General features: G+C 36.1%; 5 protein-coding genes across 6 annotated transcripts; 4 read left to right on the top strand and 1 right to left on the bottom strand.

The window, feature by feature from the left end:
* The first annotated feature begins 532 nt into the window (after positions 1-532).
* On the top strand, positions 533-5,545 carry LOC111791248 (phosphatidylinositol 3,4,5-trisphosphate 3-phosphatase and protein-tyrosine-phosphatase PTEN1). The gene is made up of 8 exons (XM_023672514.2): positions 533-825; positions 1,277-1,597; positions 1,924-2,100; positions 2,790-2,903; positions 3,330-3,518; positions 3,700-3,933; positions 4,595-4,696; positions 5,207-5,545. The coding sequence occupies exons 2-8, from the start codon at positions 1,319-1,321 to the stop codon at positions 5,357-5,359; spliced, it is 1,248 nt and encodes a 415-aa protein (XP_023528282.2). The 5' UTR covers positions 533-825; positions 1,277-1,318; the 3' UTR covers positions 5,360-5,545.
* Positions 5,546-6,398: 853 nt separating this feature from the next.
* LOC111790538 (uncharacterized) lies at positions 6,399-9,515 on the top strand. Its single transcript, XM_023671475.2, has 5 exons — positions 6,399-6,543; positions 7,128-7,192; positions 7,289-7,361; positions 8,119-8,184; positions 9,333-9,515. Exons 2-5 carry the CDS (start codon positions 7,161-7,163, stop codon positions 9,405-9,407), a joined length of 246 nt encoding a protein of 81 aa, XP_023527243.2. The 5' UTR covers positions 6,399-6,543; positions 7,128-7,160; the 3' UTR covers positions 9,408-9,515.
* Positions 9,516-9,624: 109 nt separating this feature from the next.
* On the bottom strand, positions 9,625-16,710 carry LOC111790537 (putative ubiquitin conjugation factor E4). Its single transcript, XM_023671474.2, has 16 exons — positions 15,796-16,710; positions 15,502-15,706; positions 15,121-15,272; positions 14,740-15,034; positions 14,444-14,596; positions 12,993-13,196; positions 12,779-12,891; positions 12,568-12,682; positions 12,071-12,160; positions 11,773-11,976; positions 11,556-11,651; positions 11,329-11,451; positions 10,717-10,809; positions 10,413-10,577; positions 10,098-10,187; positions 9,625-10,019 (listed from the first exon to the last, which is right to left on the bottom strand). The coding sequence occupies exons 1-16, from the start codon at positions 16,632-16,634 to the stop codon at positions 9,834-9,836; spliced, it is 3,123 nt and encodes a 1,040-aa protein (XP_023527242.2). The 5' UTR covers positions 16,635-16,710; the 3' UTR covers positions 9,625-9,833.
* Positions 16,711-17,422: 712 nt separating this feature from the next.
* On the top strand, positions 17,423-23,576 carry LOC111791286 (ruvB-like protein 1). 2 transcript variants are annotated; one of them, XM_087122331.1, is made up of 13 exons: positions 17,423-17,664; positions 19,100-19,231; positions 19,470-19,658; positions 19,781-19,912; positions 20,018-20,167; positions 20,382-20,537; positions 21,223-21,357; positions 21,678-21,743; positions 21,826-21,932; positions 22,317-22,416; positions 22,509-22,600; positions 22,920-22,989; positions 23,175-23,576. In XM_087122331.1, exons 2-13 carry the CDS (start codon positions 19,142-19,144, stop codon positions 23,262-23,264), a joined length of 1,377 nt encoding a protein of 458 aa, XP_086978457.1. In that variant the 5' UTR covers positions 17,423-17,664; positions 19,100-19,141; the 3' UTR covers positions 23,265-23,576. The 2 variants fall into 2 exon arrangements, with proteins under 2 accessions (XP_086978457.1, XP_086978456.1); XM_087122330.1 differs by having other exon boundaries at positions 17,423-17,692.
* Positions 23,577-24,837: 1,261 nt separating this feature from the next.
* Positions 24,838-25,882, top strand: LOC111791191 (early nodulin-like protein 17). The gene is made up of 2 exons (XM_023672439.2): positions 24,838-25,106; positions 25,192-25,882. The coding sequence occupies exons 1-2, from the start codon at positions 24,887-24,889 to the stop codon at positions 25,536-25,538; spliced, it is 567 nt and encodes a 188-aa protein (XP_023528207.2). The 5' UTR covers positions 24,838-24,886; the 3' UTR covers positions 25,539-25,882.
* Positions 25,883-26,556: the final 674 nt, after the last annotated feature.

Raw genomic sequence — 26,556 nt, 5'->3', positions numbered from 1 at the left:
ATTAATACATTTATGCACTAAAAACATTAATTGTATTTATAATTTGCATTTAGACATACAAAACACACTTTAATTAAATTGAATAATGTTCTGATGTATTTTTTACTTTTCGAGTAGTTATATATTTAGTGAGTTCTCTTTCGTGTACAATTGTTCATATTTCTACAAAAATAAACTAGTGAATTAGTAAAGATAAAAAAAAAGATAAAAAAAAGAAAAAAAAAATATATATATATATATATATATAAATTTAAATTATATTAAATTAATGTATAATTACCAAAAGATTAGTAATAAAAAATAATCTTAAATAAATATACAAACTAATAAACATCTATATTTCAAATTATTTAGAACGAATAATTGAAAATAAAGAAGAAAAATTAAAAAAAATGCAATAATAAGAGAACCAACATATTGTGAAGGAGTTGTTAATTTGCCGCCAATAGCAACGGTCATGGAAGCTCCCTCCAATTCGTTCCACGTTCCATAACCTCTAACCCTAAGAGCATCCAAGTCCTTTGGTGTTTGCCCTACAATGGCGCCCATTTTTCCTCCAAATTTGGGGCTCACAAACTCCACCCCAAACCCCCTCTTCTTCTTCCTACATATCTTTTCCTTCTTAATTCTACCTCCCGCTCCCCATCTTGATCTAATGGACCTCATCTTCACCTCCCGACCACCTTGAATTCCTCCTCCATTTTGTTTTCAAGCTTTTCTAGGGTACTCCAGTTCTCTCGTTTTGCACTCTCTTTACGGAATTGGGTGCCCTAGAACTGTCCGCTCTTCGGTTTCATCTGAGGAGCTTATGATCTACCGTTCCTGGTAATCACTTATTTTCCCCCCTTTTTTCCTTCTGTTTTTTTTTTTTTTCTTTTGGATCTCTGGTTTGTATGTCTCTGCTTTGCTTGAATTCGTAATGTCGTTGAACGCCTCTCTAGAAATTGGATAAACTAATGCAATGATTTGTTATTTTCATGGAAAAAGATAATTGCAATCGTTAATTTTGCGTAATTCACAAATCTTTCGGTCTTTTGGATAAGTAGAGAAAGTTTTGTTTCATTGTTCGAGATCTCGTGGAGTGAGGTGATTTATCCTCCAGAAGCGAAGTAGAGCAATTCAATTGTCATTCTTCAATTGTAGAACCTGTAAATGTAACTTCATGAACGAGTAATAAGTGTGAAAATATTGAAATTAATTGTGTTTCGAAAGGGACTCTGAAAGTAGCAGTTGATGCATGTCTGCTATTTTGGATTAATAACTGCTTTATTGATAGGTAGCTTACTATCTATGAGGAGGAGCCTGTGATAGTGGTGAAATGGGGATTAAATTTTCGAAGCAAGGTCAGGGGAAGGTTGAAAACCTTAGTTTGCAACACCACCTGATGAATTATCTATCCAAAAAATTTTACATCCGTAACTTGGTATCCAAGCAAAGGAGGCGCATGCTTGTTGCTGGCTATGATCTTGACATGTCATACATTACGGATCATATTCTGGCAATGTCATTCCCTGCGGAACGGATGCGTGCTATGTATCGTAATCCCCTATGGCAGGTTAAGTCCGTATTGGACATGAGGCATCAAGGACATTACAAGGTAAAATTTTGACTGCTTAATTATTGATCATTTGATCTATCATATCTTTTCACTTGATCTTCCTTGGATATCTAGGCTCTTATTTTTCCTACCCTTTTCAAGCTATTACTTCTAGACAACCCTTTTGCATGGAAACTGATTTTAGGTTAAAATTGCAGTATGTAATGTAAACATATTCTAATGGAATTTTTTCTTATAACAAGAGCTTATCACTTCCTGTGGAATTATAGCATTTGCATCAAATTTTGTTTCTCTAACTAGTCCTAGTTTGTTCCATGCTACATGACTCATGCATCTTGATATATATATTTTTTGGGACAACGCAGATCTATAATCTCTGTATTGAAGAATCATATGATCCATCACATTTTCATGGGCGCGTGGAGTCATTTCCTTTTGATGATAATCATGTTCCACCGCTACATATGATCAAACTCTTCTGTGAAAATGTCTCTTCATGGATATCATCCCACCCAAAGAATATTGCGGTTATACACTGCATGGTAATTGTGACTTCCTAGACAAGTCTAAAATAGTTGTTATACTGGAATTTCCCCCAATTCTTTCATCTTTTTAATTTCCCCAACGCATTTCAATACATTGCATGGTAATTTTGTATTTCTAGTGTGACCAAAATGTTTTGTCAGTTGAAATAGTTTGAAGGAAGAATTTGCTTATATGCATAGAAGACAACGTATCTGATTTCTTTGCTCAATCCAAACAAACTGAGCCAGTATCATGAGACATGTAACAGTTTGGCCTACTTTTTCCCTTTAGCAGAAGATTAGATGGGTCTATGATAATCAAATTAAACCAATAAATCAGCTTAGATGTAACAAGCCTATCTTAAAGTTTTGGGCTGAAAGGTCGTTTTATTGCTGCTATTTTTGTTTTGATTTCTTCCACTGCTCAAAAATGGCTATCGTCTATGGGATTACTTTCTTTTGCAGTTAAGGAGAATAAGATCTAAATTAGTTTGCGTTGATTCCTACTTTTAGAGAAGGTTCATTAGATATATTTACTTTAGTATTTGGTGTGGATGAAGGCCATAACATAGCTTGATCAAACTATTGATTGAAAGCCAGAGAAATATTCTGGGACAAGAAATCTAAGAAAAACACACCTCTTTATCAAACTTATTTTTATGCTAACTCCTTTTTTTAGTTTCAAATTACTTGTAATTACTGTTCAGGCTGGGAAAGGTCGAACCGGATTAATGGTATGTGCCTACTTGGTTTACTGTGGCATGTCAGTGGAGGATGCACTTCACCTGTATGCTCAGAGGCGGACGACCAATAATGAAGGAGTAAGTCGTTTTAGGTACTAGGGTTTAATGGTAGTGTGACGTTCTTAGATGGATGGATTGAACAGCATAAAACTTTTGATTTAAAAAATCAGGCCTCTTTTGTTATTAATATTGGACTTCGATCTAAAGTTAGCAATCCTAGACGGAGAGGTAAAACATTGACCTTGCCTCATGCTAAATTATTATTGAACCCAAATACTGATGTTGTTGGATTATAAGTTTGATCTTATTACATTCTTAAGATTTTCTCCCAGTTGTGAGATTATGTTCCAGATATTTTTCACGATATTTAACACGAGTTATCGATATGAACTAGAATACATCTCATCGTTTAATATGATCTGAACAAGACTAGGAAAAAGAAGTTGTTATGACTTAAGTTTGGTGCTTGGTCATTCACATTGAGTCTTCTTCTAATGTTAACAGGTATCAATTCCAAGCCAACGGCGGTATGTTGGCTACTGGGCAGAGTGCCTTTCCTTTCCCAAGGGGGTTTATAATGGATCTCCTGAGGTGAAGTTGCCCATACCCTGTAGGAGAGAGTTGCAGAGAATTCGTCTTTATGACACAGTTAACACTGAATCAATTTTCTTTGTGGTCTCAGAATTGCAGGAGGTAATTCTAGTCTCTTTGAGTTACTTCACACCTTCCGTCAGAAGTTGTTAACATCATATCTCCATTGCCTTTATGGTGATCCTTCATTTGCTAGTACAATGAAGGGAACCAGTGATTATATTATCTTCCTCTTTTTTTTTTTTTTTATGTACATTAAGACTTTATTTGTTATTATTTGTAGGTTCCTTCTCAGCTATACCGTCCATCTATGGAACGTACCCGGAGTTGTTGCAGACAATTTAAGAGTGGTTATGAGAGCAGTAACAGTCCACGTTATTTTTTATCTTTTGTTGAAGGCGAAAATGAAGAGAACAAGTCAGAAGTAGAGCCCCATTTTATTGTTCAAATGGATACAGAGTGTTCAGCACTATACCACAAAACCTGCCTTGACTACAATTTTGAGAAGCCTTTACCTGTAAGTAACAAGAAGGCTGCTCTTTCTATGATTATGCTTAACAATCCTTGAACATCCATCAGTTCTTGCACGTAGTGTACAAATGAGCTGATTTCCTACCTCTAGTTTTGTGAGATCTCACGTCGGTTGGAGAGGCGAACGAAGCATTACTTATAAGAGAAAGCCCAGAGAGGACAATATTTGTTAGCGGTGTACTTGAGTTGTTACAAATGATGTCAGAGCCAGACACTAGATGATGTGCCAGCAAGGACGTTGGGCCCCCAAGGGGTGGATTGTGAGATCCCACGGTGGTTGGAGAGAACAAAACATTCTTTATAGAGTGTGGAAACCTCTCCCTAGCAGACGCGTCTTAAAACCTCGAAGGGAAGCCTAGAAAGGAAAGTCCAAAGAGGACAATATCTGCTAGCAGTGGACTTGTTACAGGTTTACTACATTCGTTTTGGAAACGATTCAGTTGGCCTCTGACAAAATCTAAAATAGAACAAAATCAGTGGGTCTAACATCCTTTTCGAGGAAGCCCTTAATCTCTCCATAGAAAACATGGTTCATCCAGAAGTGTACTGCTTTCATTAGTAATCTGAAACTCACTCTAAAATTCATTTGTTTACTTTGAATGTTGTCTATACTTTCTTTTGAAAATCTATGTAATTTGACTGAACAGCTAACTGGAGATGTGCGCATCATATTCTACGCAAAGATGTTTGGAGGGCGTCTGTTCTATGCTTGCTTCAACTCAGCTTTCATTAAAAACAGCTTGATACAGGTACTTCTTTGACTCTGATTTTCTACTGCTTCCAAACCCTTGTTCTGCGCTTCAAAACTATTATCTCGTACATCATGGTTGCATATCTTAGTCTAAGAAGCTTTCAATTTGCACTAAATGCTGGGATAGTTAGTATTCTTACATTCTAGGCTCTCTAAGAAAAAAGAACAAGATTAAGTTACCATTACCATTTTATTAAATCTCTTAAAATGTACATGATGTTACAGAAGGTTGGTAGGTTTCTTATGTGACAAAGAATGCATAACATGTTTATGTATAAAATGTAGTGAATCAAGAGAAGTTATGAGGGATTTTAACTAAACCATATTGATCAAATTGAAACTGATAAAACCATAAGAACCAATCAGATACCCAAACACAAACTATAGGACTAAATGATAATTTGACCAAAGGAATGTGATGGATGGCTAAGCTAAGTTTCCCTACATTGAAGAAGTAGGCAAAATGAGAGACTTCTTTTCTCACCCTTGAATTTGATGCATATTGCAGCTAAGGTTGCAGGATTTGGACAAAGTTGGGAAAAAGGGAAGGTCGATTTGTGGTCCATCCTTCTGCTTGGAGTTGGTATTTGGTCCTGCCAATGCAAAACACTCATTTTCGACTTCGTCCGAAGACGAATGCCCTAGATATGATTCATCTTAACTTAATATCTCAAAATGTAGACTGATTCTTCTTCTTCGTTCTTCCTTCTTCTTCGTTCTTCCACGTTATCTCTTGTAATCAATCATCTTCTCAGAGAGCAAAAAAAAAAAAAAAAAACCATTTGTATCTATTGGACTTTCAATTGGTGGAAGGAAGGCATTAGGAAGAATAAACACAAATTTTGTACTTTAGAGAATAAGTTGATAAAGGAAAAAAACAGAAGAACAGAAAGAAAAAAAAAGAAAAGGGAACGAAAAGAAATGACAATTTTGTATATACTTTGAAGTGACCACCATTCAATTTTTATCAACTTACTTTTATGCTCACTTTTAAAGGGAGTTCAAGCATTTACCACAACTTTCTTAGAAAACAAGTTCGTAATATTAACGACTCTCGTAAACAAGTTCGTGAAATGGTAAGTCTTATCGTTCTTTAAGAGATACTCATAGGCAACGTGAAGGTCTTGGCAATTAACAAGGATCCAAGTCATATTCATAAGAAGTCAAACGAACAAAAGCTACAATTTCACCATGGTTTGACTTTCTAAGTGTTTGAGGCGTTTTTTAGACACAATTCTTGAATGGATCTCCTACATGAGCGATGGCAACAACGGGTTAGGGCTTGAAGTTCGTGGGCTTTTCCTCATTTTTCCCAGTCTCCTTTTTTCTCATTTCTTTTTGTGAGATTGAATCATTTTGTACGGTAATGAACTATGTTCTACAATTTTATGCAAATATTTCTTAGATGTAAATGGGGTGAAAAAAAAAAATTCTTTCAATCGGTATGGTATGTGTTTTTAGATACGGTCATTTTATAACTAAGTCATAATTAAAATTTCATTTAATAATTCATATAATTTTTTCAAAATTCTTCCAAGCATCCACATTTATATATAAATTACTAATTCAAATAATTACCACTAAATTCTACAATTTTTATACATTTCTCTTAACAATTACTTAATTTGTACCACATTGATATTTCTCTTTGAAAATGTATTTTTTTTTTTTTTTAAAGTTACATTATTTAAAAAAAATTAATTAATTACGATAAATCGGTAGAACTCCATTTGGACCCAAACTGTTGAGCGAGTCTTCTCTCCTTAGTTGCGACGATATCACCGCCGCCGCCGCCGCCGTGGAGTGCCTGCCAGATTTGAGAGGTCGACCTATTCACAGGCGACAGTGAGTTTCATTTTTTTTTTTCTTAACGCTTTGTGCTTCCGCTTTCTCATTCTAATGCACTTGGCCATTAATCAGTTGATATAGGAGATAATTTCCGTGAAAACTGTAGCGTTTCTTGCCTTTTCATATGTAGAATCCTCCTTTTTTCTTTTTCTTTTGCAAATCTCAGTCAGTTAATTGATTTATTATGTTAATGAAATAGCGACCTCTTACCGGCAATGAGCATCAAGTCGTAGAAGAGTTTTATTCACTATCGCACCATTCTCTGTTCTCACCTATTTGAATGTCGGACTGCAATTTTAGTTTCGATCATAACTTCCAGTCCTTGTTTGTATTCTTGTATTTCTAGGGTGCTTTTATGTCAAATTCATCAATTCCTGTATTTATTATGTCAAATTCATCAATTCTTGTATTTATTATGTCAAATTTTAGCTTGATTTTTTGTTGCTGGATTGTATTTCATCAAATTCATCAAACCAATCTAAATAGATAAGCCCTTTTAAGCTTTGTTAACTTCTACTTGTTCTCAAACATTTATAATAACATCACTGATTTAGGGTGCTTTTTTAAAAATGAAATCTTAGTTTTGGAACCCGTTGAAGTCTAAACCACTTGGAATGGACCCCAAGCACACAGGAGAGGTTTTGAAGTAAGTTCTTTTCAATTAACTCAGTTGTAACCCCTTTTGTGTATTTGGCTATTGGATGCTGATCAGTGATCGTTAACTTCTGATTTTGTGGTGCAGACATTTGGAGAAGCAGGATGAGCTTCTTATGGATGCTTATAGATCAATGTCCCATGAAGTACATAAACTTCAGGTTTCTTTTCTTTTGCTCTAGATTTCTGATTTATTTGATGAACTTGTATTTCTAATTTAATATTATTTTTGTGTGAGTTCATTCTAATGCAAATGTTTGAGCTGTGCATTGTACAGCTTTCTAAGGCTTTACCTTTTAGAATACTTTGCAAGAAATCTGACATATTAATGCATATATGATTCCATTCCCTCGCCTTTATGTATTTACCTGATTGGCATCCGTGAATATCTGATTCAGTTAGAGATTTTATTTCATTGACTTTCATTTTTGACGTTCTTAAGCCTCTAGGACTCTTATCTTAGGTTGTTTTGACTGCTGAATATAGTTCTTTTAGAAGCTACAATTAAAATATTGTTTCACTAGTATTTCATCAATTTGTATATGCGTTTTTATGACAATTTTGTACTGACAAGAAAATGGGAGGGAGGTTTCCAAACAATATTTGAGTGTGCTTAGTTTTAAACGTAATCAGTTACGATTGCAAGATGAAGTATTTTCTTTTTGAACCATAGTAACTTACCATTGTTTGCATTATACCTTAGTACCTTGTTATTGCAAGTGTGGGAAAAGGAAGAGTAACTGCAATTCACATATAGAGATGAGTTTTCATTTAATGCAGTTGGAAATTCAAAATCAATGTAATATTGTTTTGTTGCATTAGTCTGTATAAAGAGAACGCCTGGAATTTTGGGTTACTATTTGAAGGTTGTTGGTTCTGTTGCTAGTTCTTAAGTAATTGGAATGCTAATATTTGCAGGTAGAAGAAGAAATGCTCATGCGCAAGTTCTATGAAATAATGTCTGCTCATGGTCTAACAAAGAAGGTAGCAATATCCAAATTTCTCTTAATTATTCTTTGGATGCTCTTTTTATGTGCGCAAATAGCTCGAATGCTTAATAAATCTGATTTAATTCTGATCTACCTTAAGAACTGGACTGGCTGGAATAAATGGCTTAGATGTTTCTAATAACAGCAGGTTCCTTTGGCAGTTAGGCTGTTAAGAAGCAGTGCAAGCTTGCAAGTTGCCACTAACTGTACCTTTGACTAAACTAGGTCTCTTATAACGGTTAAATGAACACGACTCTCCACAATCGTATGATATTGTCCATTTTGAGCATAAGCTCTCATGGCTTTGCTTTGGGCTTCCCCAAAAGGCCTCATACCAATGGAGAGAGTATTCCTTGATTATAAACCCATGATCATTCTCTAAATTAGCCGATGTGGGACTTTCATCATCCAACACCTCCCCTCGAACAAAGTACGCCTCTCCTTAATCGAGGCTCGCCTCCTTTTTCTTTTGGAGTCTTAGTCATTTTTTATTGTGCCTTTGAGGAGGCTCAACTCCTTTTCTTTTGGAGTCCTTTGTTCGACATTTGAGAATTTACCAATCTATTGGCATGACTAAGTTTAGGGCATGACTTTGATACCATGTTAAATGAACACGATTCTCCATAATGGTATGATATTGTCCACTTTGAACATAAGCTCTCATGGCTTTGCTTTGGGCTTTCCCAAAATGCCTCGTACCAATGAAGACAGTATTCTTGATTATAAACACCCATGATCATTGGGACTTTCATCATCCAACAATAACTATCAGGCCTGGCTAACCAATTAAGTATTAAGGAGATTCCCAAATGTTTAGACTAGAAGCTTTGTCAAATAGTGTGATGAAAGTAAGGAGATCCTCGATTACGTGCAAACGAAAAGTGATTAATGGCCAAGTGAAGAGTTATCAATATTTATGGATTTTGTAAATCCTTTCAAGGCTCCATTGTTCAGCATCCTACCTAGACAACCTACGACCAAAATGAAAAGCTACAACAATTTCAAATTAACTGTTCTAACCTTAAGAAAGTCACCAACTAATTACTAAAGATGCCCCGAGTGACGTTCTTAATAACTCTCTAACATATTCTTATCTTCCACTTGTTGACTTTGTTAAACATGTAATTTGTTTGTGCTTTGCAGAGTGAAGATGGTCGTGATGGTTGTGGCGGCGAAAGGAATGCGTTAGCATCTATTACTGATAGCAAATTGGACTAAATGTAATTACTTCTTTTTGTACATTAATGACTCTTGTATTCTCTAAAAGAAACCCATCATTTTGCCGGGACATCAATAATACATCAACCTAGCAAAATTAATAATACACTTGACTTACAACATGTTCGGAGGTTCAAATCTCCCGCTCTACATATTGTTGAACTAAAAAGTAAAACATGCATTATGCTCCCAATTTTTATCCAGATAATAGAAACCATTAAAATTTCTAACTTTTGCTTTCCTGATAAGTTACAATCTTTATTTTAAAATATTACAACTTACAAGGTCAGGCAGCCTATGTGCTAAATAGTGCCCAATGAAAATATTCTTAATCAGCTTTACAGCATAGTATCAAATATAAATATCTTCTGAAATGTTACGTTACCAAACCATAAGATAACAAGGCGATTAAGTAATTTCTCAACGTTAATCAATCAACATCTCTCCGTTTGTGGGTTGGATGGTTGTCTTGCTGCTCTGCATAGCAACCCCTCCTCCTTCCAGTTGCTTCTTCAGTTCTTGTGACCTGATAAATTCTTTGATTCTTGCTTTCAGTTCTTCGTTCGGTATTAGCATGTCTGCTGTCAGATGAGACCGGTTGAACGGATCGGTCTGCAAATCATGTAGAGTTTAGCCAAAAGAAACTGAAAATTTTGTTTCGACATTACTTAAAGAAAATGCAAGTCTTACGCTGTCGCTGAGGAGATGTCTTTGAATGACGGGTCTGTCGACCGTGATCCTTGAAGAAGGTAAGATCACAGGGTCCTTCATTAAAGTGTACTACACAAGGAGAAAAATGAGCTTTAACTGGTTGTCACCAACATAGTATCAGTTTCGTTTTTTTAAGCTTCAAATATGTGTCTGATCAAAACCATTCCATTTTTATGCACACATCAAAAGCTTTTTTTGCTCAGTGATCATACATAATGAAATCAATAACTCAATGACCCAAAAGAGTGATTGAAACCCACAACTTAAACATACAATGAGTGGAGTAAAACGTACTTGGATTGGGTCGAGGAACTCGTCCGGTATATCTCCTAGAGTAGCTTCAGCATCCATCGCCTCAGAAGCTGCATCCTTGGCTTTGTTACCAAGAGCAATAAACTCCTGTATGATCCTACCATCCTCTCCAATTCGCCTAAGTACAACTGCTGCAGCATTGAACAACTGGAGAAAGCAACAAAATTCAGGCAGAGGAGATGAACACATTGGAGTTTAGTTATACTAGGAGGTTTTTTCTTTTCCTTTTAGCACAATGGGATTTTCTTCTCAAAGGACTGTCACAAAGTTGGAGTAAATAAATTACCTGCTCATTGTATGATCGCCCGTCCTTCGAAATGGCAGCTGGGAAAATATTATCTGTATCGCCTCTTGCCAGATGAACATACATGTGAACAATCTTCAAAACCAAACGAAATATGTCAAGACACGGCACGAACAACCCAAATTATGACAATAACTGCCATTTCTAAGTGCCCTAAATACATTGCGGTTAGCAGAGAGGCGTATCATATTATTTCATTATAGTAAACAGAAGGGAAAGAAACTAAAACTTGGCCGAGAAAATTGAAAAGGACACATCAAACTTAACCAAGAATATCTATGATTCAGAATTATAATATACATCATAGGGCATCAACTCTCTATTTCACATGCGTCAACTCGGCATTTGGCCTAAATATGGAGAATGAGGGAGGATGCATGCTTATATTCCTGCTTTAGATTACAAACATTAAATAGCTAATCTTAACTGTGATATTGGATTCAATAAGATTTTGATTACTTTTCCCCCGCATGATTACATGAAACAAATTGATCCAGTCATGCCACTACTCCCTCAAGTACAGACACAGATTACAAGACAAAACATTCAAATCTATTTACTAGTTACCTATAATAATAGAAACTGGAATCTAACCTGCTTGAGCAACTCCTTAGGACGGAATTCGTACTTTTCGGGGTCTTTCAGACTAAGAGATCTTCGTTGAGGACCAACAAGTTGCAGGAGAAAATAATTAAGCATGCTGGCCACCCTTTCGACCTGTAAGGAAAATTGGAATGTAAGATTACCAAATGTGATCAATACAAGAGGAATTATAGCGAAAACACATCGAAAGGATGCTCCACGCAACAGTGTGATAGTACCATCTCTGGAAGTAGGAAAGGAGCTGTGATTTGCTCTGACGTAAATGCCAGCATACTCACATCCTCATTTGCTAATTTCATATCAATTCGGATGATCTGAGAATAACGAATAAAGTTGGATCAAGCAGATGCTCAAAATTCAAGATCAATATCAAGGCTTTGGGAGTAATTTACAACAGTTCACAAGGTGCATTCATAGAAGGGCCACCAAACCAACATTTTCTTGGGAGTGAAACAGCCGAGTTCTCTCCTGCCTCTCTTGAGCAGGTCGCTGTTCCCATTCTGCGGTATTTGACATTTCAGCTTCAAGCTCTTTAAGTTCAAGAATCTTATTAAGGCTTTCATCAAGAAGATATATGCTATCATTGATTAGGAAGTTCAAGAAATTCAAGTAAACACCCTTCTCCTCTTCCTTGGCAATCTGGAATGAAAAATTAAGGGAAATGCCATGTAAAGATAGAGCCATGATGGCGATCAACCAAGAAATCAACAGAGGAAAAGGAAGCAAATGTTACCATTCTCCAAGCACTGCGATGACTTGGAACCTGCCAAAGATATTCGAGAAGTTCTGCAATATTATGACGGATGTTGAACTTGTCATAAAACTGCACCAGAGTAAAGAAGACCAGTCAACAAGCAGCATTGAGAATTTCCAACTCATCAAAATTGGAACAGGCGAAACAATAACTCAAAATGTCAATTTGAGAGGATATCACAGCGTTAACATAACATGCAACATGTTTCCTAGCTGATTTTAAGATATTGAACAAGAGGGGCAGCTTATTTTGTTCTTTTTCTATATTTGTCATTTTTGTTATTGCTTTGCATCCATTCTAATATCCTGCAGGATCAGCTTTGAGCTTGATAAAAAAGCTTCAAGCATTCATAGAATAATTATTGAAAGGTTAATAGGGATACTGAAACACATGGAAAAAGAAAATGAGCACTCTCTGTAAACAGAACAATTGCCTTCACCTTCCACATTTAAGAAAGCAGTTCAACCGTGCTGTACCTGTGTATGTGAACCAGTGAACTCAATGTCCACGTAAAGCTTTAAAAGATTCCTAACAAGATATTCAAGCGATAGTTGGTGCCCTTCAAATAATGTTGCTGTTACAGATGCACCACTGCACGTAAACAAGAACCACATACTCAACCTCAAAATGAGTATGGAAATAATAACAAATAATCAATGTATGTACATATCATGTACGTAAAATCACCTTCTACGAGGAATCCAGCAGTTCAGAACTTCGACCATCTTTGCTCTTAAGTAAGGATTTCTTATATACTCTGGGCTTGCCATAAACATAATAATGAAGTTCATAAAATCATCCTGTCAAAATGAAAACAAAATATCAAAAGTTTTCACACAGCAGAATAGATGCGCAGCATTTAAAGAAACGAAAGAATCGACTAGGATCAGTTAAGAGTTACCAAATTGATTCCATCCAAAGCTTTTGGAATCCGAGAAGCAAATATAAGCAATTCCATTGCATCTTCCACAAAATGCTCTGGCATGGATGCAAATTCCATTGGGCAAGTTGATGGAAGAGGCATTTTAAATCCACCAACCAAACCAACTAACCAGACAACCATCAATCGATAGAAAGTAAGAGCTTGTTGGATTAGTGTCCCATCCTACAAAGAGGACAGAAATAACCACCATGGTTTGTAACACTCAGTTTCAAAGATAGGTTCAACTGATGTAACCAAAAATCAACCACAATAAAGTTCATAACAGATAAAATCATAGCTCTTGGGATTATAATCAATTCAAGATCAAGAATGATATCAACTGGCGTCCATATTTTACAGCATGAACAAAGATCAAATTTTTTGGTGCAAGTACCATCTTTAAGGAAACTGCAGATGTGCACAATAAGAGCTTCCAATATATGAGGAAGGTTGAGGGTATTGATCAAATAAACAAAGGGTGAACTTGTAGTCCTTATAGCACCAATTCAATTCACTAATTGCAATCAACTCATTAGATCAAAAAAAAAAAAAAAAAAAAAAAAAAAGAATGAAGATCTCAAAAGCTCAAAATTCATAAAGATAAAAAAGAATGAAAGCTTCCAAGTTAAAACAACGTGAGCCAACACTAGTAATTTTTGTTGGTTTCCTACTGCCCATGAGAGGCTTCGAACTTGTAGCAAATTCTATGAGTAAAAAATGGTAGAAAACGTCTCCAAGTTCATATCATTACAGCGAGCAATCAATCATTAAGTTCCAATGCCACATTCCCCTACCTAAAACTGGACTTAGCAAAAATTTACTAGGCATGAAAAGTATAGAAAATCTTCGTTCCTTTAACCTATGAATCGATTAATTGAACCTTTCATTTCATCCAATTGAACCCTATACTCAAATGGTTGGTGAAGTTGATACTCTCGACCACTCACGTTTCATTTTTTAGACATTTTATTTTTTAGACAATTTATGACTCTGATGAGGAATCAGTCCAAGGGAAAACTGTGATACCAAATGATAAGGAATCAACCCAAAGGAAAGCTCTGATACCAAAATGATAAGGAATCGTTACAAGGAAAGTAAGATTCAGACTACCTTGTTGATCAAATATCTCAAGGCAAGAATACTTGATTGAAATTCGAATCACTCCACAATTTAATTACAAAACATACAATAACACAATTCTTGAGCAATTGTTGAGCTTTTTGGTTGAGTTCGCATGATTTATTGGTTGGTTCTTGAGAAATTTTCTAATTTAGTTTCAAATACTAATTTTACCACTAATTCAAGTTTAAAGTTAAAATGATTCACTTAGCCAAGTAGAGGGGAAATATGTAACTTTTATTTTTTTCCGAAGTTTAATTACAAAACATACAATAACAGAATTCGAAGAGAAGAGTGAGGCAGAAATATACCCTCAGTATTTGAGCTTCATAACAAAGCTTTTCCTGTGAGTACAACTCTATTTCCTTCTCAAGGCGAGCTATATCAATTTCAAGTTGTGGGGCGGGCCCTTGTCCTTGCATGGCTTTGAGTGTGGACAATGTATCTTCACACCTAGATATATCCTGGACAAAAATTTACTTCACTTGAGAAGGTCCATCACACAGGATAAACGAAGGAAACAAATGAAAATAAATTCTTAACCAAAAAAAATCAGAAAATTGCATGTGGCATTTCGTTCATCCACCAATGCATGATGTATAGCTACCTGTACTAAATGTTTGAAGTCTGAAAATGCTTTTAACAAGCCCAAATTCAGCACCCTTGCAGTCATAAAGAAGCACTCACATATGAAAGGGTACCTAGTTTTATCACTACTCGATCTTGCCTTTGCAGTAGAAGATCCAGTAGTAGCATTACTGCCAGAACTAGAAGCTTCTTGGGATTGCAGCAAGCGACTTTCACTGTCGCTGAACTGCCCGGAGTTATCAGTATTCAACTGAGTACCATTATTAATCCACTCGGTAACTTCTTCCGATGAAGCATGTAGAGCAGTTAATCCTCTGACAGTTACACAACCACATTTAAGAAAAATTGTACTGGGTCAATTATCAATAACAAGATCAGCAAGAAAACAAAAGCCACTCACCTTAGCTCCAAGCGGTTACCATAACATACATATTTTGGATCAATTTTATCCCTTTTAGTCAAGTTTGCATCTAGAAATGGCTCACAGAGACGTAGCATGATGGCACTGAGATTAACAAACATCCCCGAACTTGCACAGGAGAGAGGATCAACCTACGAAAAGAAAATACATTGCATCAATTGTTAAAGTGGAAAAGAGGCTTTACCATTCATCAATATCCCTCTACAGTCACCAAAGAAGCAGATAAAAATAATAAACCAACCTTTGAACTTGAAATTCAATCATTCTTTTGAAATCAAAATATTGAATATGGCTACACGTTGACAATAATAATCAAACTCGTGGTGTACAGTAGACATCACTGAACTCATACAAAAGTACCTGTATATGAGCCCTTGATGAGTTTCTATTTATCACCTCTGCAAGATACTCGAGAACATTTTCACGGGTCTCTGTGTTCTTAAGAAGGGAGAGAAGAACTTCCGCGAGGCCATCATATAAGCTATTCATGACAGTTTTAATTGTAGTGAATGAAGAAAGTAAATCAGTTGGTCTACGAGTGGATGCTTCTGAAAAGCACTGTTGCCTGAAGTTCCCAACAAGAGATTCACTGGTCAGAGCAGAAACAATGTATACAAATAAACAAAACCTCAAAACACATCAATTAACACTCACCCAACATCAGGTTGGCTCTTAAAAATGGCATGGTCAGGCAGAGCACTGACATGGAAGAAATGCCCCAAAATGCTTGTCATCTCAATGACACGCCCATTGGAATATTTTCCGGTGGGAATCCACCAAGGGTGATTTACAAGAGATTTAGCACCAACAGGAAAACTGACCAGAAACCTAAGTGCCCTTAAAGGCTGCTGGAAGTTCCCAAGAGCCGAAACTTTAAGGACACTACCCCTTAAATCCTCATACAACCCCTTCAGGATAGGGTCTAATGTATCAAAATCCGAATCACGTAGAAACTCCTCCAAGAAACCAGGAGGGCACTGAAGACCACCAACACTGCTAGTAGACCCAAATCCATCCACGGAGCTCCCAACCTCAGAGAAAACCAACGGAAGCAAAGGCGAAGTGTTGGACTCAGCACCCAAATCCCCACCCGAAAACAATTCAGGATTCCCCAAATGAATCCTACAATACGAAATCGCCAATTTCTTGGCTTGCTTGAGCGCAATTTCAATATCAGACCGCAAATTCTTATCCTTCATAGAAGCAATTTTCTTACTCTCGTCGTGAGCTCGACGGTAGCAACCGATTAGGTACTGAAAGGGGGGCTCCGCGGATGGGAAATTTCCGGAAAGGCGATCGATTATGAGGCGCTCCATCACATCTCTTGAAATCCTCAATTGCTTGCTCTCGCTAAGGAGTTCGGCGGCGGTTTGCTCGAGATAAACGATCCGAGAATCGGAATCGGAAGAACCGGTGAGAGAGACAAGGAAGACCTTACGAAGAATAATGTCTTCAACCTCCTCCGGTGACCTTTGAGGTTTTGAGGTCGCCATTAGAGTTGAGCAAACGAAGGCCGGAGATCAAAGGACTGAACTTTCTGTCAATGCAAAGAGAAGAGAATACGGTATATAAGAAAAGGAAATTACGTCCCACTTATCATCGTCCTAATTTCACTAATAATATTATTTAAATTAAAATAATAATAATAATACACATTAAGGATAGGTTTTAACCAAATAATACAAAATATTATGAATAAAATAAATTATTATATAAATAAGTAGAAATACAAACTATTGACAAACTTTTAGTTTTTTATTTTTTTATTTTTTTATTTTTTTATTTTTTTTAATTCTAAATGTAAGCGAGTTCCACATCGCACCTGATGTGTATGCTAATACAGCTCACCATTTCTGTTGTATATTAATTAATTAATTAATTAATTTTTGTTGTTCGTTTATCCATTAGTATCAGAGATAGATATGGGACGGTGTACTAGTGAGAATGTGGATTGTGAGATCTCAAATTGGTTGAAGTGGGTATGGAAACTTCTCCCAATAGACGTGTTTTAAAATCGCAAGGCTAATGATGATAAATAATTGACCAAAACGAATAATATCTATCCGTAGTGAGCTTGGACTATCACAGCGTATTATAAAAAGCTTAAAATTTCATGTGTGTTTTTTTTAAGAATAAAATTAAAATTTAATTTATTTATTTATTTATTTTTGACAGGAGGGATATAATTGGAATTAATTAAAGAGGGAGTATTTTCATAATTAAATATATTTTATATTTTCAGCTGTCTTTCTTTATTTTACTATTTTGTTATTTTTTGAGCGATCCAGCCTTCTTTTTCGTCTAAACCCTACTTCTTCCTTCACCTTCAGTCACCCTCCCTCCCTCCCGTTACCCGCCACTGCACCCCGCCCCCTTCGCACCTGTCCGACGCAGTCTGAGCGGCTACCGTCGCATGCTGTAATCTCAGCCTCTCGACGAACTCTCCGCCGCTCCCTCTCTCGCTCGCCTCTCCGAGCAACCAGAGTCACTTATCATCTCTGCTGTTTGTTTTTCTCAGAAACGGTGATTCTTCCTCTAACCCACGAAGTTGGTGAGATTGCACCGCCGCTCATTTTTTCAAACCCCCTAGGTTTTTGTTTTTTGTTTTATTTATTTTGTTTCGTTGATTTATGTTGATTTACTCTGTTCACCAACGAAGAAGAAAGTTAGAAGGAGCGAAACTTTTATTTTGTTGAGTAAATTAAAAAGAAAAACAAAATGTACTATTCTTATCCGAATTACTAAATTGAAAGAAAAAATATGATTTAGTAGTTGAAGAAAGCGAATAAAAGTAACTCACCACGTATGTAGTCTGATTGGCTAAAGAAAACTTATTGGATAAAAACTGTATTGATAAGATTGAAATCATTATAATCAGTTTTGAAAAGAAAAAAAAAACAGCAAAATACACGAACAAACAAAGTACAAAATTAACACGAAGTTTGCTTGAATATCTTCGAGGTTACTTAGACATAGAAGAAACTATCTATGGATATGAACTGACGTACAGGAGGTCAAATCCTACTTATTTGGAGCAAAATTTATTTTTTCAAGATAGGAGTTCAAATCTTCACTAAAGTCTTTTTTTTTTTTTTTTTTTTCATCTAATCACTTGGAATGATTAGAAATAAGCTTCCAAATTCAGGGTGTACAAACAGGGGCTGCGTGTGTCTGAATGGGTATTTTTTTTCTAGTGTATTCCTTTAATTTTTATGTTAGCTGCTTGTCTAATGCTTTTGAGATCCTCCAAACCAGAGGGGCAAAAACTCAGCCTTGCCCAACCCAATCTTCTTAGTTTCAGGTCGGGCTCAGTGAAAGTTCTGGTTTGAGATTAATGGGAGAGTTTGGGATGATTTTGAAGAATGTGGGGTTATGTGAAAGAAGCACTAATTTAGTACTTCTACTTCTAGCATTTTAAGCATATTTTAGGGGATTTTAACTAACCGGACTCGTAAATTTTGGGAAGTGTTTTTAATTGACTTAAAGTCAAAACTCGTCTTTTCCCCATTGTTAGATGTAGAATTTTGGCAGCTATTAGTAGGGTTTCAGATATATTTTTATAGTTTGTGGTATCTATTTAGTCCATATAGTATCTGTTGCAACTCAATTATACTCGTATAAACAATGATTGATTTGCATGAAGGTTATATATTGGTAAGTTTTCGAAGTTGGTAACCTAGATTTAATTTTCTTACTGAGTAGATTAATCATATAGTATTGTATCATTTGCCTGTTAACACATACTAAACATTATTAGTAGCTGATTTGGTTTACTTAAGTGAAAGATATAGGAAAGAATAGATATAAATAAGAAAAGGTAAAAACTAAAACCAAGGGCATCATTAGAATAACTTACAATTTGGCTACATTCCACTCATCCAACTATTCACAGCTATCTGTACCATTTTTTCTTGTCAACATGGTAATCTTAGATTATCAAATATATCCTCATTCTCAGGTACCTTATATTTTGAGCATCAGAGATTCCTTGTAAGCCAAAATGGACAAGATGAAGATAGAAGAGGTTCAATCAACCTCTAAGAAGCAGCGGGTAGCCACTCACACTCACATTAAAGGCCTTGGTCTTGAGGTATCTCACTTTAACTTTACACTAAATAGTAAATAATCATTGTTATTTGGTCTTAAAATTACTTTTAGACGAATAGAAAATTGTTACCTTCCATGTTTTAGCTTGTGTTTGATATATTACATTTACTTTCTTTGCAATTTTTGTATTAACTTTCCTCTCTTGGAGCTTCAGGGCTTGGTTGTTACCTCCTCTGTGCTTCAAGTCTCTTCTCTAACTCTCTCTTATTTTTCCACTGTAGGCCTCAGGAAAGGCAATGCCACTAGCTTCAGGTTTTGTGGGTCAATCAGAAGCAAGAGAAGCATCAGGGCTTGTTGTTGATATGATACGGCAGAAGAAAATGGCTGGCCGAGCACTTCTTCTAGCTGGACCTCCAGGTACCGGAAAGACTGCGCTTGCACTTGGAATATCACAGGAACTAGGAAGCAAGGTCCTTCTGATTTCCCTTCCATCACCACTCCTTGAAAGGCCCCAAGAATTATTTCAGTGTTGACTTTAAAAGATTTGCAGTTTTTGGTTTAGAAAATATACTTACTTTATTATCATGGACAGGTTCCCTTTTGTCCAATGGTTGGGTCTGAAGTATACTCATCTGAAGTGAAGAAAACTGAGGTTTTGATGGAAAATTTCCGACGATCTATTGGTCTACGCATCAAGGAAAATAAAGAGGTCTATGAGGGAGAGGTAATTGCCTAGTGCCTACACCATATGAATCTTTAATTGTTGATGTGGATAAGTACTACAAACTTTTTATTTTGTAGCGGTGTTGATATGATGTATCTTTCCTAGGTGACAGAACTTTCACCAGAAGAAACAGAGAGCGTGACCGGTGGCTATGGTAAAAGCATAAGCCATGTTATCATTGGTTTAAAGACTATTAAAGGAACAAAGCAACTAAAATTGGATCCGACCATCTATGATGCCTTGATTAAAGAGAAGGTGACATTTTTCTAATTTATTGTTTCCTGTCTCTCTTTTTTTTTTTGGAGGGGGGGTGTGCCTATATGTAATAGAATTGCTTACATTATTCCAACTTTTATTGTACTGTTTTACTAGTGACCAATCTTGGTTATAATGAAACATCTTTATGCTAAGTAATCCTGAGGTTTGATCTTATTGTAATGGTGGGAGTATTCATCTTCACATTCTTCAGGTAGCTGTTGGCGATGTTATATATATAGAAGCAAACAGTGGAGCTGTGAAAAGGGTGGGTAGAAGTGATGCTTTTGCTACAGAGTTTGATCTTGAAGCTGAAGAATATGTTCCACTTCCTAAAGGGGAGGTTCACAAAAAGAAAGAAATAGTCCAGGTTGTCTCCCTGTGAAATGTACCTTTATTGTGTAGCATTCCCTCAGTTCATAATTATAATTTATGCAGTCCAAAATCCTTAGTTTGCTAGCTTAAGAAAACCTACCTAAAATGTGTGTCTTCTTTACTATAATTCTGATGTTCTTATTTAAACTTTATATGGTTTTTTTAATCTTATTTATGAAAACTATTAAGTCAGCATGCACATTTAAAACACATGTAGAATATCTGAAATTTTTTTATATTGAAAGTTTGTCCAATACTGGTTGACTGGAAACTGTTTAGTGTAGGTTAGTTATTTGTTATGATTTTAAAAAGTCAATTGTTTGATGATATTGTTTTGACTTCTTGTATTTGTGCCCTAATTGACTCACGCTACTTCATCTTGCACTAAGCTGCAAGAAACTTACGCACTAGAATGCTTTGCTCCATTAAGAACTTTGGGCCTAGCATGTCTCATACAAGTGATTAGAATGTGCATCCATGTGTATGCGTGTTTTTAATAGCGCAAGTTTTTAATCTTTATGGCGTAACATTCTGAAATTTGGGGATCTGTAGACAAAAAACTCTTTCCCTGCATTCTGATTCGGAAGCAATCTTATTGCCTACATTTTTATTCATGCTTTTGGACATGCAATTGAAACAGCGACAGTTCTTGTATTAATTTATTCCTTTCTGCCTGACAGGATGTGACTCTTCACGATCTAGATGCTGCCAATGCACGGCCTCAAGGTGGACAGGATATACTATCTCTAATGGGTCAGATGATGAAGCCAAGGAAAACGGAAATCACAGACAAGTTGCGGCAAGAAATAAATAAGGTAGTTCTTTCTGTTTGAAAGATCTTTTTCTGAGTTACATACATTCTTGGTGATTCCTTGACTTGTGGACAGTATTGTCGTACTTGATTGGGAATGTGAGTTAATTGTTTTCATTTATTTTTATTTTGCATGTTCTCAATAGTAACTTGAAACCTGTATTGTTGCCATATTTCATATTCTACATGAGAACATTCTTCCAAAACTGTTCTAAATTTCATGACATTTTTCGATCTTACTGGAGGGTATTCTATTTCAGTAGTTTGGAATTTGTAAACTCAAGAAATAGAAGTAAAATTATTTTGGGTTTATTTTAATGACAGGTGGTTAACCGATATATTGATGAAGGTATAGCAGAGCTAGTCCCGGGAGTTCTATTCATTGATGAGGTTATTTCTACACTTTCAGCTCTTTCATCATTCTCTGTACTCAAAACTTTTAGCTTGTTTATGAAGTAAGTAAAATTTCCAGGTGCATATGTTGGATATGGAGTGCTTTTCATACTTAAATCGAGCTTTAGAGAGCTCACTCTCCCCAATAGTGATCTTTGCAACAAACAGAGGAATCTGCAATGTGCGGTAGGAAGCCTTGCCCCTAGTAGATTGTCTTTCAAATTGCTCATTCTTGCACCTTTTTCATGTTTTAAATGTTTCCTCTATTTTTTGTGTGGAATTCATACTTAATGTCTCAATGGTTGAGTTTTTTTTTTTTTAAAAAAAAGGAAAATTATTGATAGGTTGCTTGTGTAATTTTTCATCATTGCTAAATCTTAAATAAACGACATCTTTGACCATGATGTAGCTATTACTAATTACTGTAAACGAAAACACATCTTTCCAGATGTTAAAAAATTATTGCTGAACAAATCCTTTCTTTCAGAGGGACTGATATGAATAGTCCTCATGGAATACCTGTCGATTTGCTTGTTAAAAAATTATTGCTGAACAAATCCTTTCTTTCAGAGGGACTGATATGAATAGTCCTCATGGAATACCTGTCGATTTGCTTGACCGGTTGGTGATCATCCGAACACAAACTTATGGCCCTGCTGAGATGATTCAGGTCAGCTTGCATTCTTTTGTTGAAATTTAAATCTTATGACTTGTATGAAGGTGCCAAACCACTGACAATGCTATCACTGATACTTTGTCAAGATATTAGCCATTCGGGCACAGGTGGAAGAATTGGTTGTAGACGAAGAAAGCTTAGCTTTCCTTGGGGAGATAGGTCAGAGAACGTCGTTAAGGTACCATACGATAGATTTGTGTTTGGAATGCTTTTAAACCAAGTTTAATAGAGGTAATTTGATTACAAGCGTTCTAGTAAAAAGCACATAATAACATCACTTGCTTTCAAGTGCTTACTTTAAATTCACATAGGTCAAAAGATCTCTGCAACACTTGATTGCCTTTTTGATTCTTTTATAAGCGTTTATAAACTACTAAAAGTAATGATTTTGAGTGGGAAGTTGGTACTTTTGAGCAACACAAAAGTTCTTAAGATAATGCCAAATCAGATGCAAACATATATCCTAATAAGACTGAAACCTTTTGTTGGTTCTGTAGACATGCAGTTCAATTGCTATCGCCTGCTAGTGTTGTGGCAAAAATGAATGGTCGAGACAGCATATGCAAGGTATAGATGGCAAACTCTTGTTTCTTTAGTTGATGGGACGTTATGGACATGTTCGAATTGAACTTTCGAAGTGTTAAAAAAATATATATATTTTGAAGTGTAAAAAAAATTATGTTTAAGCTCTTAGAAAGTTGATCCAAACAACGAAGCTCCATTTATCTGTTTTGGTTGCTTTACATCCACAGGGAGATCTCGAAGAAGTTTGCGCTCTCTATCTGGATGCCAAGTCTTCGGCAAGGCTTCTTCAAGAGCAGCAAGAAAAATACATTTCTTGATTTGTTTCCAAGTGCTACTCCATTTTTAACCATTCCCCACCGGGAGATTATTATCTCTGAGGTAATTTTCTATCTCACTGCGTAAAGATGGAGATAGGGATGAGGATTATTCAGTGGTAAATTTTTGTTATCCGCTAATGTTAGTTGTAAAATTTGAAGTATGAGGGATGTATGGATTACTTGGTAATTTAATGTCTATATTGAGAGTAAACATTATGTAGTGTAGATGCACATTCTCTCATATTGATTTGCTATGTATAAACTTGAGTCTGCAACCTGAAGTGAAAATTTGGGTTCATATTTTGGTTATCATTATGTTTGCAATTTCATTTCACCAACTCTAATAACCAAACACACACACACAAGATTAGAGTTGCCCATTTGAAAGGAGAGCATGAATATTTCTTTTTGACGTATACTTAGGATTTAATATGTTACGAGTTTCTTTGACAATCAAATGTCGGAGGTTCAAGTGATTGTCTTGTGAGTTAGTTGAGGCGTAGACACTCACTAATACAAGAAAAACAAGTGATTGCCTCGTCTAGTGAATGAATCGACCAATTAGAATGAAATTTTTTATTCGTGTTGATTTTTTTTTACTAAAACTGGTAATGAATTAATCTACCACGAGTTTGAAAAGCTTATGTTCTTTAAAATTCATTTCAATTCATCAACTCTTTATATTGTGAGTTCATTTTGTTGGATGATAAAAGTCTCATGTCGACTAATTTAGAGAATGATCATGGATTTATGATCAAGGAATACTCTCACCATTGGTGTGAAGCCTTTTCTGGAAGCTCAAAGCAAAGCCACGAGAGCTTATGCTCAAAGTGGACAATATCATATCATTGTGGAGAGTCGTGTTCGTCTAACACATTTTAGAAGATTTTAACTTATTAAAAGACAGTGAGAATATTCTAGTTTATTGAATTGTGTCAAGAGAATATTCTAGTTTATTGAACTGTTTCAAGAATATTTTTAGTATAAAAAGTGAATTGTATACAGAATATTTTTAGTATAAAAAGTAGAGGGTTGAAAAAAGAATATTTTTAGTATAAAAAGTAGAGGGTTGAAAATTCCTCGCTTGATCTTACATCGCAAAAATTTGGACTTTTTGTTCAGAGGTTGACAGAAACATGAACAAAAATTACAAAAGAAAACCCTAATTTTCTAAAAGTTAGGACCATTGATTTTCTAAAAGTTAGGACCATTGTCCTATAATTGTGTAGAAGGACTAATAATTTGACTGTTAGATTATGGTCGAATCAGTGGTCTCCACTATTTCAATTTTATAAAAATAAGAGTCCTCAATTTTCGAGTTCAAAAGTAACATAAATATCCTTAAACTTAAAAAAAAGACCCACACAATATTATTTTGTTCAATTAATCTCAAAATTCTAAATTTATAAATTAATTACACATTTTCAAAATTTTAAAACAGCTTATTAAATATTTTGGGATTGAATATACGTTGAAAATTAAATTTGTATTAAAAAAAAAAGTTGGGGTTTAATAATTTGTACTAACCCAGTAGTTGAGTTGAATTAAAGAAGTAATGGAAGTTGTGGATCTATAAACCAACCTCTTCTTTAATCTTTATAAGCATCACTCCTCAGTCATGGATGCACACACTGAAATACAGAGCTATGCACGTTCTAAGAACAAGGGTCGGCGGCGTAGGGCTGCTGGTGGCTGCGGCGGCGGCGGCGGTGGTTATGCTGACGGCAATGCCGGAAGTTTCGGCGACACGGTGGACTGTCGGTGGCAAGATGGGTTGGACGACCAATGTGAACTACACTATCTGGGCTGAGGGAAAACACTTCTATTACGATGACTGGCTCTGTAAGCACTTCAATTTATAGATCTGATGCGGATTTTTGTAGCTAATGAGTTGGTTTGTGGGTAATTTGGCGGTTGTTTGTGTTAGTTTTTGTGTACGACAGGAACCAAATGAATGTGTTGGAGGTGAACAAAACAGAGTATGAGAATTGCAATTCCGATCAGCCACTCCATAATTTCACCACCGGAGCTGGAAGAGATGTGGTTCATTTGAATGTCACTAGACCTTATTACTTCATTAGCGGTAAAGGGTTTTGCTATGGAGGCATGAAGCTCGCTATCCATGTCCGGCACCTGCCTCCGCCGCCCTCGGCATCCCCCTTCAACGCTACGAGCAGTGCTCTGAGATCTTCCTACATCGGCCATACCCCATTTGTCTTAACCGCTGTTTTCGCCATCGCCGCTCTCCGGGAAGCTTTCCGCCGATTCTGGTAGAGACCACTCTTACTGAGTTCACATTCAACTTACTACACTTTTGTTTGGTTTGGGTTTGGGTTTGGGTTGGGTTAGATTTGTTTAATTTTAGTTCTCGATTTCATAGATATAAGAGTCCTTCCTCAATTCACCTTTTATATCATTATGTTCTAAGTTTAGTCGGCTCAGCTCGTCCCCAACTGGTGGAGAACTCTCTAATCGGGTGGTACCTTTTGTGGTCTCATTTTGGAGATGAGTATCTCTTGACGATTAGGGTGTTCATGTCTCGAACGTATTAAAGTATAACCATGGTCTGTTACAGTCCAAATCCACTACTAGTACATGTTGTTTGTTTTGATCTGTTACTTATAGTTGTCAGCTTTATAGTTTTAAAATGCATCTACTATAGAGAGGTTTCCACACTCTTAGAAAGTTTCGTTCCCCAATCCTTGTAACGTGGGATCTCATAATCCACCTCTTGGAGCGGAAAGCTTTGTTCCTCTCTCCATATGACGTGGGATCTCACAATCCACCAATTGTAATAGCCAAGCTATGGGATCTCATAATTCACCCACCCACTGGAGCACAACCATTGTAATAGCCCAAGCCTTGGGATCTCACAATCTACCCACTCACTAGAACACAACCATTGTAATAGCCCAAGCCTTGGGATCTCATAATCCACCCATCCATCGGAGCACAACCAGTGTAATAGCCCAAGCCCATTACTAACCGATATCGTCCTCTTTGGTCCATGACATCACCACCATTGTAATAGCCCAAACCCATTACTAACAGATATCGTCCTCATTAGCCCATTACGTATCTAGGTCAACTTTTCAATGTGAGATCTCAAAATCCCAAATCTCACACTATCATTATATTAACTTTTAGAAAAAGACCATAAACAAGGGGTTATCATCCTATGTTATGGAGCGTAAAAACTCGTTGGTTCTTTATAAGCAAGTATTAGCTGCTCAAGTATGACGAGAGACGATTTATACAGCTTTGAGCTTGTTTAGGGCATTAGGATAGTATT

The sequence above is a fragment of the Cucurbita pepo genome, chromosome 3 (assembly GCF_057944985.1).
Source record: "Cucurbita pepo subsp. pepo isolate OVF chromosome 3, ASM5794498v1, whole genome shotgun sequence".
NCBI classification, from domain to species: domain Eukaryota; kingdom Viridiplantae; phylum Streptophyta; class Magnoliopsida; order Cucurbitales; family Cucurbitaceae; genus Cucurbita; species Cucurbita pepo.
The sequence above is the reverse complement of the archived record's forward strand: the minus strand, read 5'-3'. Positions and strand labels throughout refer to the sequence as shown.